At 42.7% G+C, this 13984-nt stretch overlaps 1 protein-coding gene across 3 annotated transcripts in view; it reads right to left on the reverse strand.

Annotated features, from left to right (window-relative positions):
- Positions 1–13984, reverse strand: part of NUP214 (nucleoporin 214kDa) — a 127063-nt gene that overhangs the window by 19293 nt on the left and 93786 nt on the right. For all 3 annotated transcript variants that reach the window (XM_011971143.1, XM_011971141.1, XM_011971142.1), the window contains exons 30-31: positions 13834–13904; positions 560–716 (exon numbers count right to left, since the gene is read on the reverse strand). In XM_011971143.1, the coding sequence (XP_011826533.1) occupies positions 560–716; positions 13834–13904 (228 nt within the window). The remainder of the gene's footprint in view (positions 1–559; positions 717–13833; positions 13905–13984) is intronic.

Below are 13984 nucleotides of genomic sequence, written 5' to 3' on the forward strand. Positions count from 1 at the left end.
AAAAAAAAAAAAAAAAAAAAAAAAGAAATTAGCTCAAGAAAGTACCAGCAGATACAGCTTCAGATGAAAATAAAACAAAAATGTAAGAGGTGAGAAACAGTAAAGGCTTCAACTTTTGGATGACATCTCCCCACAGGAGCTGAATTTTAAGGAAAATTCGGAGAGTACTACCCAAATGAAAGTCTACACGCTCTCCTCCCAGCATCCTCGGCTTGCTCTGCTGCCGCTCATTTATGCTTGCCTGCTTGCCTTCACTTCAAGTCACTCCAATACTAAGAAACAGAACGATTGGGCCTTGGGAGAGAAGAGGGGAGCAGCTCAATACACAGATCCTCTCCCTGCAGATCTGATGTCTTTTCATGATTATATAGCACATCTCATTAAAAAACCAAAAATAAAAAACCAAAACAGATCACACTGCTTTGGGGAAGATATTTTAAATGGGCCTTCTAGATATTTTTTTTTTCTTTTTGTATTTGTCACTGAAGCTTTGATAACTCCCTAGGAATGAAAATGGCATCAGGGTACCAAGGGACTGGGAAAAGTCTTCTCAACTTACTTGCAGTAGCTGTGGATCCAAAGCCCCCACTGGCCGAGCTGAACGGGTTTTTGTTGGCTGCATCCTGACTGGGTTTTCCTCCAAGGCCACTGAAGAAACCTCCCCCTCTTCCAGTGTTTCCAGACCCAAACACGCTACCACTGGAAGAGGATGATTGCTAAAAAACAAAAGGGTCAGGAAGCAAGATAGGATGAGAGGTCATCGTGAAATGGCAGGCTGCATCCGTGGGCAGGAGGTACTCACAGCTGGTACAAATGGAAAAAGCAAGAGAACTCTGATTAGTTCTGGTACAAATGCTCTAACAACCACAAAAGAAGCTAGACTCTGGACAGGGACTTCCTACCTATGAGAAATTCTCAAGCTATTCCATGTTCACGGTTCTCTGAAAACATGACTTATGGTAGGTGGGAACTTTTAATGTTTATCTGCCACGCTGCCCACACTGTCTGTTTGACACAATACCAGGGTCAGGAAAACCAAACCCACAGGAGATCCACCAAATAAAAAGTTTGAAAACATTTACAAGCTATTATGAACACCACTTATTCTGATTCCTCCAGTGTTTGGCTGAACTCATCAGTAATGGATGGTAAGTGATTTTCACTGTCTTTCTCTCAATTTGTGTGCTTTTATTTCATAATGACTTTCCCAGTGCTGCAGAAGTAAGCTTAAATTAGCTTCATTGTTGAAATGATGACCAAAGCTGAATTCGGCCCAAGTTCGCAAATCTCACGCTCAGAAGATGCTGCTAGTGCAGGGGCAAATGCTGACTCGAGGCTATGTCAGGTCCCAGACACTTAACTTCTCTGGAAGCTGGTTCTTAAAGAACAACTGGGTTACATCTGAGGGGCCATTCACATTAGTTAAGTGTCATCTCTCTGTGGCTGAGAATGCAGAATAAGATGGACTTTAGAAAGGGGCCACTGTGCACAGAAACTTGCAAGAGCAGAGCGGCGTTATCAATTCCCTCCTGTAAAATGGGGGTAATAAACTACCCACCTCAACATGGTGGCGAGTGAATCACATGAGCCAAGAAATGTAACATACTTTAGAACAGAGCCTGAAACAGACTTACATGCTCAAAAAATGGTTGTTCAGTGTTTTAACCACAATGAACCAAAAATCAAGCACTCTGTATGTGCTAGACACATTTCTAAGTATTTTCTAAGTAATCATTTAATCTCTACTCGTTGAACCTCCAGGGGCCACTTTTGAAACACCCCCTACCCCCCAGGGTATCCCCTCTTTTCTACTCTGGTCTGAGCCACCTAACCCCAAGCTTTTGCCCAGACTACGCAACAACTTAGCTGGTCTTTTGCTCCCACTACAGTCTATGTCTACATAGCAGCTGGAGCACTACTTGCAATGCAGTCACATCATTTCGCTCCTGTCTACCAATTCCAGAAGGCCCTACATGATCTGTCCCCCGTCCACCGCTCTGACATCATCTTTTATCACCCTCCCCCTCACTCAGGACAGTCACACATATCTTCTGTGCCGCAAATACAACAAGCTAATTTCTGTCTTAGGGCAACATACTTAATGTACTTCCTAGTCTCTTTTTTTTCCCCTTTAAATTTCTTAACAACAACAACAACAACAACAACAACGACAACAAAACAGTACCAATTCACTACAACCATTTAAAAACTAGGAATCCAATCCAGTCCTAACAAAAAATGGCTCTGATAACTAGTAAACTGCCACGGAAAGGTAGAAAACCTAAAAATGAATGCATGCACGTGGAAGGTATCTGACTGCTTAGCTGACAACCATGCATCAGGCTGAAACACAGAAAACTGCCAGTATATGAGCATTTTGCCTGACAAAGCTCAGAAACCTCAAATGGTTCAGCTTAATTTTTAAAATGTGATTTGATAGGTTGGGGGCAGTGGTTCACACCTATAATCCCAGCACTTTGGGAGGCCAAGGCAGATGGATCACCTGAGGTCGGGAGTTAGAGACTAGACTGGCCAACATGGAGAAATCCTGTCTCTACTAAAAATACAAAATTAGCTGGGCGTGGTGGTGCATTCCTGTAATCCCAGCTACCTGGGAGGCTGAGGCAGGAGAATCGCTTGAAGCTGGGAGGCAGAGGTTGCAGTGAGGCAGTATCGTGCCACTGCACTTCAGTCTGGTCAACAAGAGCGAAACTCCGTCAAAAAAAAAAAAAAAAAAAAAAAATCCGTCAAAAAAAAAAAAAAAAAAAAAAAGTGATTTGATAAATAATAGCTTCCCATAAAAATGAAGTTGATGACTAACACACTTTATTGAAGTCAACATGAATTGATAGTATGATGAATTGAGCATCCTCATAAATGGGTGAGGGAGAATTTCATTCATTTTGAGATAAATAATAGGCTTTAAAACATAAAATTATGGACAATCTAAAAACTGTACAAAAAGCAGACAGAAGAGTATAATGAACCCTCCAGACACCCATCAGCCAGATTCAATAATGCTCAACTCATGGCCTGTCAGATTTTGTCTTTACCCCCAAGTACTTCTTATCCTTTATTACAGTGGAGCAAATCTCAGACATATCATTTCATCCACTAATTTTCCTGTATAAATCTATGAAACAAACCATCACCACATGACCATTATATCTGAAAAGTTTAACAATAATGCCTTAATATAGTGTAAGGAGTAAGGAGTGTTTAAGATCTAGACTTAACAATATTGCCAAAAAAAATCAACTTGACTCTCAAGTCTCTAGACCCAACCACCACTGCAGAGGAAGTAACAGAGGGTCGAGGATGGTTATTGGGGAATCAGCCCCCAATATTTCAATGTAGGTTCTTTTCTATTTTCCCTAAGTGTCGGCTGGTCTGAGAAATAAAGGGAAAGACAAAGAGAGAAATTTTAAAGCTGGGTGTCCGGGGGAGACATCACATGTCAGCAGGTTCCGTGATGCCCCCTGAGCCGCAAAACCAGCAAGTTTTTCTTATGGATTTCAAAAGGGGAGGGGTGTACGAATAGGGTCACGCTTCAAGGGCAATAAAATATCACAAGGCAAATGGCAGCAGAGCGAGATCACAGGACCAGGGTGAAATCAGAATTGCTGATGAAGTTTCATGTCCCACTGGGCATGCATTATCATTGATAACATCTTATCAGGAGACAGGGTTTGAGAGCAGACAACAGGTCTAAAATTTACTAGGCGGGAATTTCCTAATCCTAATAAGCCTGGGGGCACTACGGGAGACCAGGGCTTATTTCATCCCTTGTCTACAACTGTATAAGACAGACACTCCTAGAGTGGCCATTTTGGAGACCTCCCCCTAGGAATGCATTCTCCTTCTCAGGGCTGTTCCTTGCTGAGAAAAAGAATTCAGTGATATTTCTCCTATTTGCTTTTGTAAGAAGAGAAACATGACTCTGTTCTGTCCAGCCCCTCAGGTCAGTGGTTATCTCCCTTGTTCCCCGAAAATCGCAGCCATCCTGTTCCTTTTGGATGCCCAGATTTTATATTGTTCAAATACAGATGCTCTACAAATAATTTGTGCAGATAACGCAATCATCACAGGGTCCTGGGGCAACATACATCCTCAGCTTATGAAGATGACGGGATTAAGAGATTAAAGACAGGCATAGGAAATCACAAGAGTATTGGGCCGGGCGCGGTGGCTCACGCCTGTAATCCCTGCACTTTGGGAGGCCGAGGCGGGCGGATCACGAGGTCAGGAGATCGAGACCATCCTGGCTAACATGGTGAAACCCAGTCTCTACTAAAATACAAAAAATTAGCCGGGCGCGGTGGCAGGCGCCTGTAATCCCAGCTACTCGGGAGGCTGAGGCAGGAGAATGGTGCGAACCCGGGAGGCGGAGCTTGCAGTGAGCCGAGATGGTGCCACTGCACTCCAGCCTGGGCAACAGAGTGAAGACTCCGCCTCAAAAAAAAAAAAAAAAAAAAAGGAAATCAAAAAGTATTGATTGGGGAAGTGATAAATGTCCATGAAATTTTCACGATTTATGTTCAGAGATTGTAGTAAAGACAGGCGTAAGAAATTACAAAAGTATTAATTTGGGGAACTAATAAATGTCCATGAAATCTTCACAATTTATGTTCTTCTGCCACGGCTTCAGCAGGTCCCTCTGTTCGGGGTCCCTGACTTCCCGCAACAGATGGCGCTCACTTGGAAGCTGTGCAGTCAGCAGCCAGATCATGGGAAACGCCACAGGACAAGTGACCAGCTTTGTTCAACAACTGAACTACCAGGAAAAATTCAAAAGGGAGACGTGAAAGGGGAACCTATAGATAAAGAGACTTAAGAGACATAGCAAGCAATCTCAATGTGTGGCCTTTATTTGGTCCTAATTCAAGAAAACAAAATGTAAAAAGAAAAAGAGACATTTATGAGACTTTTTCAGAGAGGCATTTCCTGACCATCTAACCTAAACCATCTTCCCCAATTATTATCACATCATGCTTTATTTCTTCATAGTACTTAACACTATCTGAAATTATACTGTTTTATTAAAGGATGACTCCCTCCATCTAATGGAAGCTCCATGAACACAGCCACTTTCACCTGTCCTACCCACCATGAATTCCTATATGAATGATTAAATTAATCTGAACAGACTTTGGTTTCAGCACTGGTTCTACAATTTACTAGCTAAGTATTCCATCTTAACAAAATGTTGAGTCTTCTGATCCATGAATATGGTATGTATTTTCATTTATTTAGGTTGTCATTAATTTCAACAATGTTTTATAGTATTCATTGCATAAGTTTTGCACTTCTTTTGTGAATTTATCCTACCCATTCTGTCTCTTACCCTTCCAGGATTCTGATTACACAAATGTCGGACTGCCTGATATTGTTGCATAGATAGCAGAAATGCTCTATCCATTTTTTTTTTCCATCTCTCTGACCTTCCTTTTAGATAATTTCTATTGATATGTCTTCGAGTTCACCGTTCTTTTGTAGTATTCACTCTGCTGTTAAGCCTAATTTTTTTTAATTTCACGTACTAGATTTAAACTTCAAACACAGATAAAGACTTCTGTTTTTCTTTTTTTTTTTTGAGACAGAGTCTCGCTCTGTTGCCCAGGCTGGAGTGCAGTGGCTGGATCTCAGCTCACTGTAAGCTCCGCCTCCCGGGTTTACGCCATTCTCCTGCCTCAGCCTCCTGAGTAGCTGGGACTACAGGCGCCCACCACCTCGCCCGGCTAGTTTTTTTGTGTTTTTTAGTAGAGATGGGGTTTCGCCGGGTTAGCCAGGATGGTCTTGATCTCCTGACCTTGTGATCTGCCCGTCTCAGCCTCCCAAAGTGCTGGGATTACAGGCTTGATTTTTTTTTTTTGAGACAGAGTCTCGCTCTGTTGCCCAGGCTGGAGTGCAGTGGCTGGATCTCATCTCACTGCAAGCTCCGCCTCCCGGGTTCACGCCATTCTCCTGCCTCAGCCTCCTGAGTAGCTGGGACTACAGGCACCCACCACCTCACCCTGCTATTTTTATTTTTGTATTTTTTATTAGAGACGGGGTTTCACCATGGTCTTGATCTCCTGACCTTGTGATCTGCCCGCCTCGGCCTCCCAAAGTGCTGGGATTACAGGTGTGAGCCACCGCGCCCGGCCTGAGTCCCAGATTTAAGAAGACTGAGCTCACCTCTGCTTAGCCCAACATTGTCTCCACTTAGGTTTTAGGTTATTGGTCTACAAGTACCTGAGGTGGGAGCCAGAAGGAAGTATCACCTTTCAAACAATAGTTACAGAAAACAAGAGAATGTAAGACCCTGTTAGTTCTTTCTACTTTTTAGTGCTGCCTTTAGTTCCTTTTTCTTTGCAAAAGTTGGGGAGGATTGGCGGGGGAGAGCTGGAGGATATGTATGCTGAATAAATTATTGTTGCACTTATAAGTCTTTCAGATCCCAATCTGAGTTTTTAATCTGATTGACTGAAGCCAGGTGTGGTGGCTCCTGCCTGTAATCCCAGCACTTTGGGAGGCCAAGGTGGGTGGATCATCTGAGGTCAGGAGTTTGGGACCAGCCTGGTCAACATGGTGAAACTCCAACTCTACTAAAAATACAAACATTAGCCAGGTGTGACAGTGACCACCTGTAGTCACAGCTACTACTTGAGAGGCTGAGGTGGGAGAACCGATTGAACCCAGGAGGCGGAGGTTGCAGTGAGCTGAGACTGCGCTACTACACTCCAGCCTGGGCAACAGAACAAGATTCCATCGCTAAATAAATAAATAAATTTGACTGACTGTGACAGGGTTCTCACTTTGTCACCCAGACTGGAGTGCAGCGATGCGAACACAGCTCACTGCAGCAGCCTTGACCTCCTGGGCTCAAGTGATCCTCCCACCTCAGCCTCCTTAGTAGTTGGGACTATAGGCATGCACTGCCACGTCTAGCTAACTTGTGGGTCCTTTATTTTGTAGAGATGAGAGTTTTGCCATGTTAGTCTCAACACTCCTGAGCTCAAGTTATCTGCCCACCCCGGCCTCCCAAAGTGCTAGGATCACAGGTGTGCACCACTGCACCCAGCCTTAGCATATGGTTTTCAAAGTTTATCTATAAGTAGCATGAACGAGAACTTCATTCATTCATTCACTCATTCGTTTGTTTGCTTGAGACGGAGTCTCTCTGTTGCCCAGGCCGGAGTGCAGTGGCATGATCTTGGCTCATTGCAACCTCCGCCTCCTGGGTTCAAGCGATTGTCCTGCCTCAGCCTCCTGAGTAGCTGGGACTACCAGCGCACGTCACCATGCCCACTAATTTTTGTTTTTGGTAGAGACAGGGTTTCACCATGTTGGCCAGGATGGTCTCCATCTCTTGACCTCATGATCCACCTGCCTCAGCCTCCCAAAGTGCTGGGATTACAGGCGTGAGCCACCACGCCCGGACAAGAACTTCACTTCTTTTTATGGCTGAACAATACTCCACTGACTGTATATACCACATTTTGTTTATCCGTTCCATCTGCTGTTTGACACTTGGGTTGTTTCCACCTTTTGGCTACTGTGAATAATGCTGCAATGAACACTGATGTGCAAGTATTTGTTCAAGTCTCCTTTTTTCAATTGCTTTGGGCATTCTACCCCAGTGTAGAACTGCTGGGTCATATGCTACAAGTACTACTTTTAGCTTTTTGAGAAACCACCAAACTGTAGTAGCTGCACAATTCTGCATTCTCACCAGCAATGTATGAGGGTTCTAATTTCTCCATATTCTTGCTAACACTGGTTATTTTTATTTTTCACTTTTTAAATGATAGCCATCCTAGTGGATGTGAAGTGGTATCTTAACTAATTGTGGTTTTGATTTTCATTTCCCTCATTAGTTTAATGCTATTTGATCACCTTTTCATGTAATTACCGGTCATTTATTTTGCTTGCCCCCATCACTGCCAACAGCTCCTTCTCCAGCCAGTACATTTTCTCAGTCTTTGGCAAGGCCTCTCTACTACCTGCTCAAACCCAGACCTGGCATCTGCCCCTAGCAGCAGCTGTGCCACAGTGCTCACACCTATGATGGGCTCCACTCTCTGGAAATCAGTTCAACAAGGCTTTCTGCCACTCTTCAATAGTCCAATTATGACAGATTTTCCAAAGATGATCACAGCATTACTTCTAGTCCCATATGCTCTTCTAGAGCAAGAGGTGGCCTCTATATCTCCTCTTGAACCTGGATGGGAATTTGTGAGTGCCCTGATGAAGAGGATGCAACCTAAGTGATGTTCTGTGACTTCTGAGGATAGGTCATAAAAGGTTATACAGCTTCAGCATGGCTCTTCCGCTTTCTTGGAATGTTCGTCCTTGGAACCTAGCCTCCATGTTGTGAGGGAGCCCAGACTACACAGGCCAAATGTAGGTGTTCAGCTAACAGCTCCAGTTAAGGTCTGAGCCAACAGCCAAGCCAACCACTGACAGAGTGAGCCTTCAGATGACTCCCGTCTCAAGTCTTCCCTTCTTCCAGCTGAGACCACAGATACTGTGAAGACAAGCCATCCCCACTAAGTACATCCGAAGTTATGACCCACAGAATCCAAGACTATAATAAATAAGTAGCTGTTGTAGGCTACTAGGTTTTGAGGCAATTTGTTATACAGTAGTAAATAATTCCAGTACTGCCAGAGTAAGTGTGATTTCTACATTATCTGATTTTTTCTTGGTGTTATTATGGCAGTGAAGGTTTTCTATATCCTTTTACATCCTAGCCAGAATCTGTCTAGCATCTTTAGAGTTTTCTGAGGATACTTCTGCTACCTGAAAGTTCATTCATTTCCACAATGCCTATCATGTGCCAGACACAGTCTTAAGCATTGGAGATGCAGCAATAAATAGAAACAATAAGGCCCCTGCCATCATAGAAAAAAACCTTGATTTCAATCTTTGGCCCTTCCAATTGCAAACATAATTTCTGTGGAGGAAGAATATGGAGTGGAAGGGGAAGTAACAATATGGAGTTTATCACAGTGATGTTTTCTGTTTCTTTGCTTCAACATTGTGCTTGTCAGTTATACATGTAGTTGAAATCTGCTCATTTTCCTAGCTGGATAATATTCTACTATGGGACCAGGTATGGTGTCTTATGCCTGTTATCTCATCAGCACTTTGGGAGGTCCAGGTGGGAGGATCACTTGGGCCAGGAGTTCCAGACCAGCCTAGGTAACATGGTGAGACCCCTTCTCTACAACAAATTGAAAAAATTAGTTGGGCATGGTGGTGCATCTGTGGACCTAGTTATTCTGGAGACTGAAATAGGAAGACTGCCTGAGCCCAGGAGATCAAGGCTGCAATTACCTGTGACTGTGCCACTGCACTCCACCCTGGGTGACAGAGAGAGATCCTGTCTCAAAAAAAAAAAGAAAAGAGGGCTGGATATAGTGTCTCATGTCTGTAATCTCAGCACTTTGGGAGGCTGAGGCAGGCAGACTGCTTAAGCCCAGGAGTTCAAGAGCAGCCTTGGCAACATGTGAAACCCCGTCTCTACAAAAAAATAGAAAAAATTAGCCAGGCACAGTGTGTGCACCTGTAGTCTCAGGTACTTGGGTAGCTAAGGCAGGAGAACCACTTGAGCCTGGGAGGCGAGGGTTGCAGTGAGTAGAGAGATCACATCACTGCACTCCAGCCTTGATGACAGGAGTAAAACCCTGTCTCAAAAAAATAAAAAAAGAAAAAAAAATTCTATTGTGGAATAATATCAATTTACTTACCCATATGAATGTTGATAAACATTTGGGCTGCTTCTAGTTGTAAGCTATTATAACAATGTTGCTATGAATACACTTGTATACTGATACATATGTGCACAACTTTCTTTAAAGAACAAATTTAGGCTGGGCATGGTGGCTCACGCCTGTAATCCTAGCACTTCGGGAAGTCCAGGTGGGCAGACCACCTGAGGTCAGGAGTTCAAGGTCAGCCTGGTCAACATGGCGAAACTCCGTCTCTACTAAAAATAAAAAAATTAGCTGGGCGTGGTGGTGGGTGCCTGTAATCCCAGCTACTCAGGAGGCTGAGGCAAGAGAATTGCTTGAATCTGGCAGGCAGAGGTTGCAGTGAGCCAAGACCATGCCACCGCACTCCAGCCTAGGCAATAGAATAAGACTCTGTCTCAAAAAAAAAACCAAAACAAAAAAAACAAAAAAACAAATCTAGGCCAGTTATAGGAGCAGTACATTTTATTTCATTTCTCTGTGGCATTTGGCTGTATAAATATACCACAATTTATTTATCCATTCTTTAGCTCATAAGCATTTGGGCTGTTTCCTGTGTTTAGCTATTAAGAAAATTCTGCTGTGAACATTCTTACCCATATCTTTTGGTGAACAAAGGCACTCATTTCTATTGGTTACATATTCAGGGTAGATTTGCTGGGCCAAGAGGGATTTTGTATCTAGTTTTGATACTGCCAAATGGTTTTCCAAAGTGGTTAATATGAATTTACACTCTCACTAGCAATATATGAGTTCCCAGTTGCTCTTCTTCCTCACCAATACTTGGTACTGTCAGCCTTTTAATTTAATTTGGGTATAGTTGTCTTTCTTTTTGAACTATAGGAAATCTTTACATATTCTGAATATAATTACACTGTTGGTTACATAGGCTACAATTTTCCTATTTAATGGCTTGTTTTACCCTAAAATTAAGAAGGCCATAATTTTAGTGAGGTCAAATTTTCCTTCTTTCCAAATAATATCTCTTAGAATTTCTTTTGTTTTCTGAGATGGAGTCTCGCTCTGTCGCCCAGGCTGGAGTCAGGTCTGCTAGATATAAATTCTTTCAGTACTGGCTTATCTGAAAAAAGTCTTGATTTCTCTTTATTCTTTAGATATTTTTTGCTGGATTTAGAAATGCTAGGTGGCCAGTTCTGGCTTTCATGGTCATTGCTGAAAAGTCTGCTGTCAGTCTGCCTATGGCTCCCTAGAAAGATAATCTGTCTTTTTTCTCCAGTTGCTGTTAATATTTTATCTTTGGTGTTCTGCAGTATCACTAGGACAGGTCTCAGAATCAGTTTCCTTTTATGCATTCTCGTTTGGCACTTGTTGGGCTTCTGAATCTGTGGGTTACTATTATCAAATAGTTTCAGAAGTTTCTTTCTCTCTTCTCCTGGGATTCTGATTAAATGTATGTTGCATTTTTTCCCACAGGATTTTTTCTCTTTTGTGTCTTTCATTTTGCTTTCTGTGATGCATTCCAGATAACTCAGCTTAACCTACCTTCTACTTAGGTGAGCAAACTACAGCTCGGGGGCCAAATTCAGCCCTTGGGTCAGCAAACTACAGCTCAGGGGCCAAATCCAGCTCACTGCCTGTTTTTGTAAACAAAGCTTTACTGAACACAATCAAGCTCATTCGTTTACATATTGTCTATGGCTGCTTTTGCACTACAATGGCAGCATTGAGTGCTTCTGACAGAGGCTATCCATAGCCCTCAAAGCTGGAAACGTTGACTACCACATTCTGTCCTAGTGCGCCACTACTCCTTTCAGAAGGTCTAATCTGCTCCAAATAGAGCCACTGAGTTTAAACGTGAGTTTAATCATTACATTTTCCTAGAAATTCTATTTGGTTCTTCTTCAAATCTGCTATGACACTTCTTATGATTTTCTATTTCTTACTGGTATTTTCAAGTTTGTCTTTGATTTCTTCTAAACTCTGTAAGCCCCAGCTGCTTGATAGTTTAGGTAGTCTGTGCAAAGGTAATTTCTGATGCTTATTCTGGCTCTTGCTCATAGTTCCTGGTTTCCTTGTGTGTCTCATTTAGGGACAGAAATTACTTGTAAGAGTAATTCGAAGGCTAGGTAAAGTTCCTGTCCTTCAGGGTGGGCGTGCGCTGCCTCTGCCAAACACCTGGAGGCAGCATCACCCTGGAACCATATCAGTCTAGTCACGGGCTGAGACCTGTCAATGTGGAGTCCCAGCTGATTGTGGGAGGGTCTCTTTTAGACTCCCCACTTTGTGCATATCTTAGTTGGTGATTTTTGTCCCTTCACCTTAGGGGTTATTAAATAGAAAATTCACATTTTCTCAGGTTAGTAAATGGCTGTCAGGGCACAACTGACTTGTGGGCTCCACTTTACTTCTCTAGGTTCCCATTTTCCTTTTGGCTTGGTAAAATACCTTGTTTATTGGTGCTTTTAAAAATGGGGTTTTTATGTTTTATCTAGCATTTTTTAGCAGTTTTCAGTAGGGAACGTGGTTCCCCTGAATGACTTAGTCCTCTACTACCAGAAACTGGAAATCAGAAGTTCTACTTCTCTCTTAAGAAAGATCATGGACTAGGGCAGAGCCTATCTTCAAAGGAAAACAGAGATGATAAAGAAAATTTCTTTCTGAAGATGCATATTATGCCTACCACTTTATTAACTCCTTGACTAATACAAATTCTACCTTCAGAAAGTCACAATCCTTTCTGATAAATCAGGGTATCTTTCTTCATAAGGGCTCCTTAGGAGGTTACTATGATCTAAATGATCTCAATGTAGCTGGTGTCTGATGTAACAGTTAATTTAACCTCTCTGGGCCTTTAGTGTCCTCATCTCTTAAGTGGCGATAATAATCTCACCTATCTTATGGAGGTGCTGTGATGCTTACATGAATTAATTTGTATAAAAGACTTAAAATTATGCCTGGCACATAGATAACTGCTAGCTACATAACATCAAACAGCTCAGTTCACCAAAAGGAGTCTCCGGGCTACATATAGCTTAGCAAAGGGGACATAGAGGTTGCCAAACTTTCTTCCTCTTTTTTCTTTTTAAACAACCACTTAAAAATATAAAAACTGGCCAGGCACAGTGGCTCACGCCTGTAATCCCAGCACTTTGGGAGGCCAAGGCGGGTAGATCACCCTGAGCTCAGGAGTTAAGAGACCAGACCAGCCTGGGCAACATGGGAAAACCCTGTCTCAACCAAAAATACAAAAAGAAAAAAAAAAAAAATAGCTGGGTGTGGTGGCACAAGCCTGTAGTCCCAGCTACTTGGGAGACTGAGGTGGGAGGATGACTTGAGCCTGGGAGGTGGAGGCTGCAGTCAGCCAAGACTGCACCATTGTCCTCCAGCCTGGGCAACAGAGTTAGACCCTGCCTCCAAAAAAAATATATATATACACACACACACACACACACACACACACACACAGACATACACACACACACAAACATCATTCTTAAAGAAGTTAAACAATGAACCCCAAAAAAGCCAAACGGTATATTTAGCCCTCAGACTGTAGTTTGTCAACCCTTGGCCTAACATGCAGGGGACTGATAGAAATCATGCAATGTGGCCAGGCGTGTCAGTTCACGCCTGTAATCCCCTTGCACGAGGATCGCTTGAGGCCAGGAGTTTGAGACCAGCCTGGCCAACATAGTGAGACTGTATCTTTACAAAAATAAAAAATTAGCTGGGTGTTATGGCTCATGCATATAATCCTAGCTACTGGGGATGCTGAGGCAGGAGGATTGCTTGAGCCCAGGAGTTTATGGCTAGAGTGAGCTGTGACTGTGCCACTGTACTACAGCCTGGGCAACAGAGCAAGATCCTGTATCTAAAGAAAAAAGGAATCAGGCAATGTGCTTTCAAAATACTTTCCCAGAAGACTGTGGAAGGAGGATCAAAATTCTAGTGATCCTCTTTAATCAGAGGCTGAGACTCCTGCATCTCCAAGGCAGTTGAAGGGACTACAGCTTAAGAACCACACATGGCTATTTGCTGGATTTAGATATACAACATGAACTGATTATATAACAGTGAAGAAAGCTGAATGGGTTTGATACATGTTGACGTGAATGAAGACAAATGCATATTTTACCTGGCCAAAGACTGTTCCACCAGTACTGGCTGCTTGACCAAACACAGAACCAGTATTACTAGACCCAAAACCTGTAAAATACAAAGAAAACAAAAATTCAATTTGGATTGGATGAGTCTTTTAAAACATTAAAGTTTTTTTTTTTTTTTTT

This window comes from Mandrillus leucophaeus, unplaced genomic scaffold (genome assembly GCF_000951045.1).
Source record: "Mandrillus leucophaeus isolate KB7577 unplaced genomic scaffold, Mleu.le_1.0 Scaffold99, whole genome shotgun sequence".
Taxonomy (NCBI): domain Eukaryota; kingdom Metazoa; phylum Chordata; class Mammalia; order Primates; family Cercopithecidae; genus Mandrillus; species Mandrillus leucophaeus.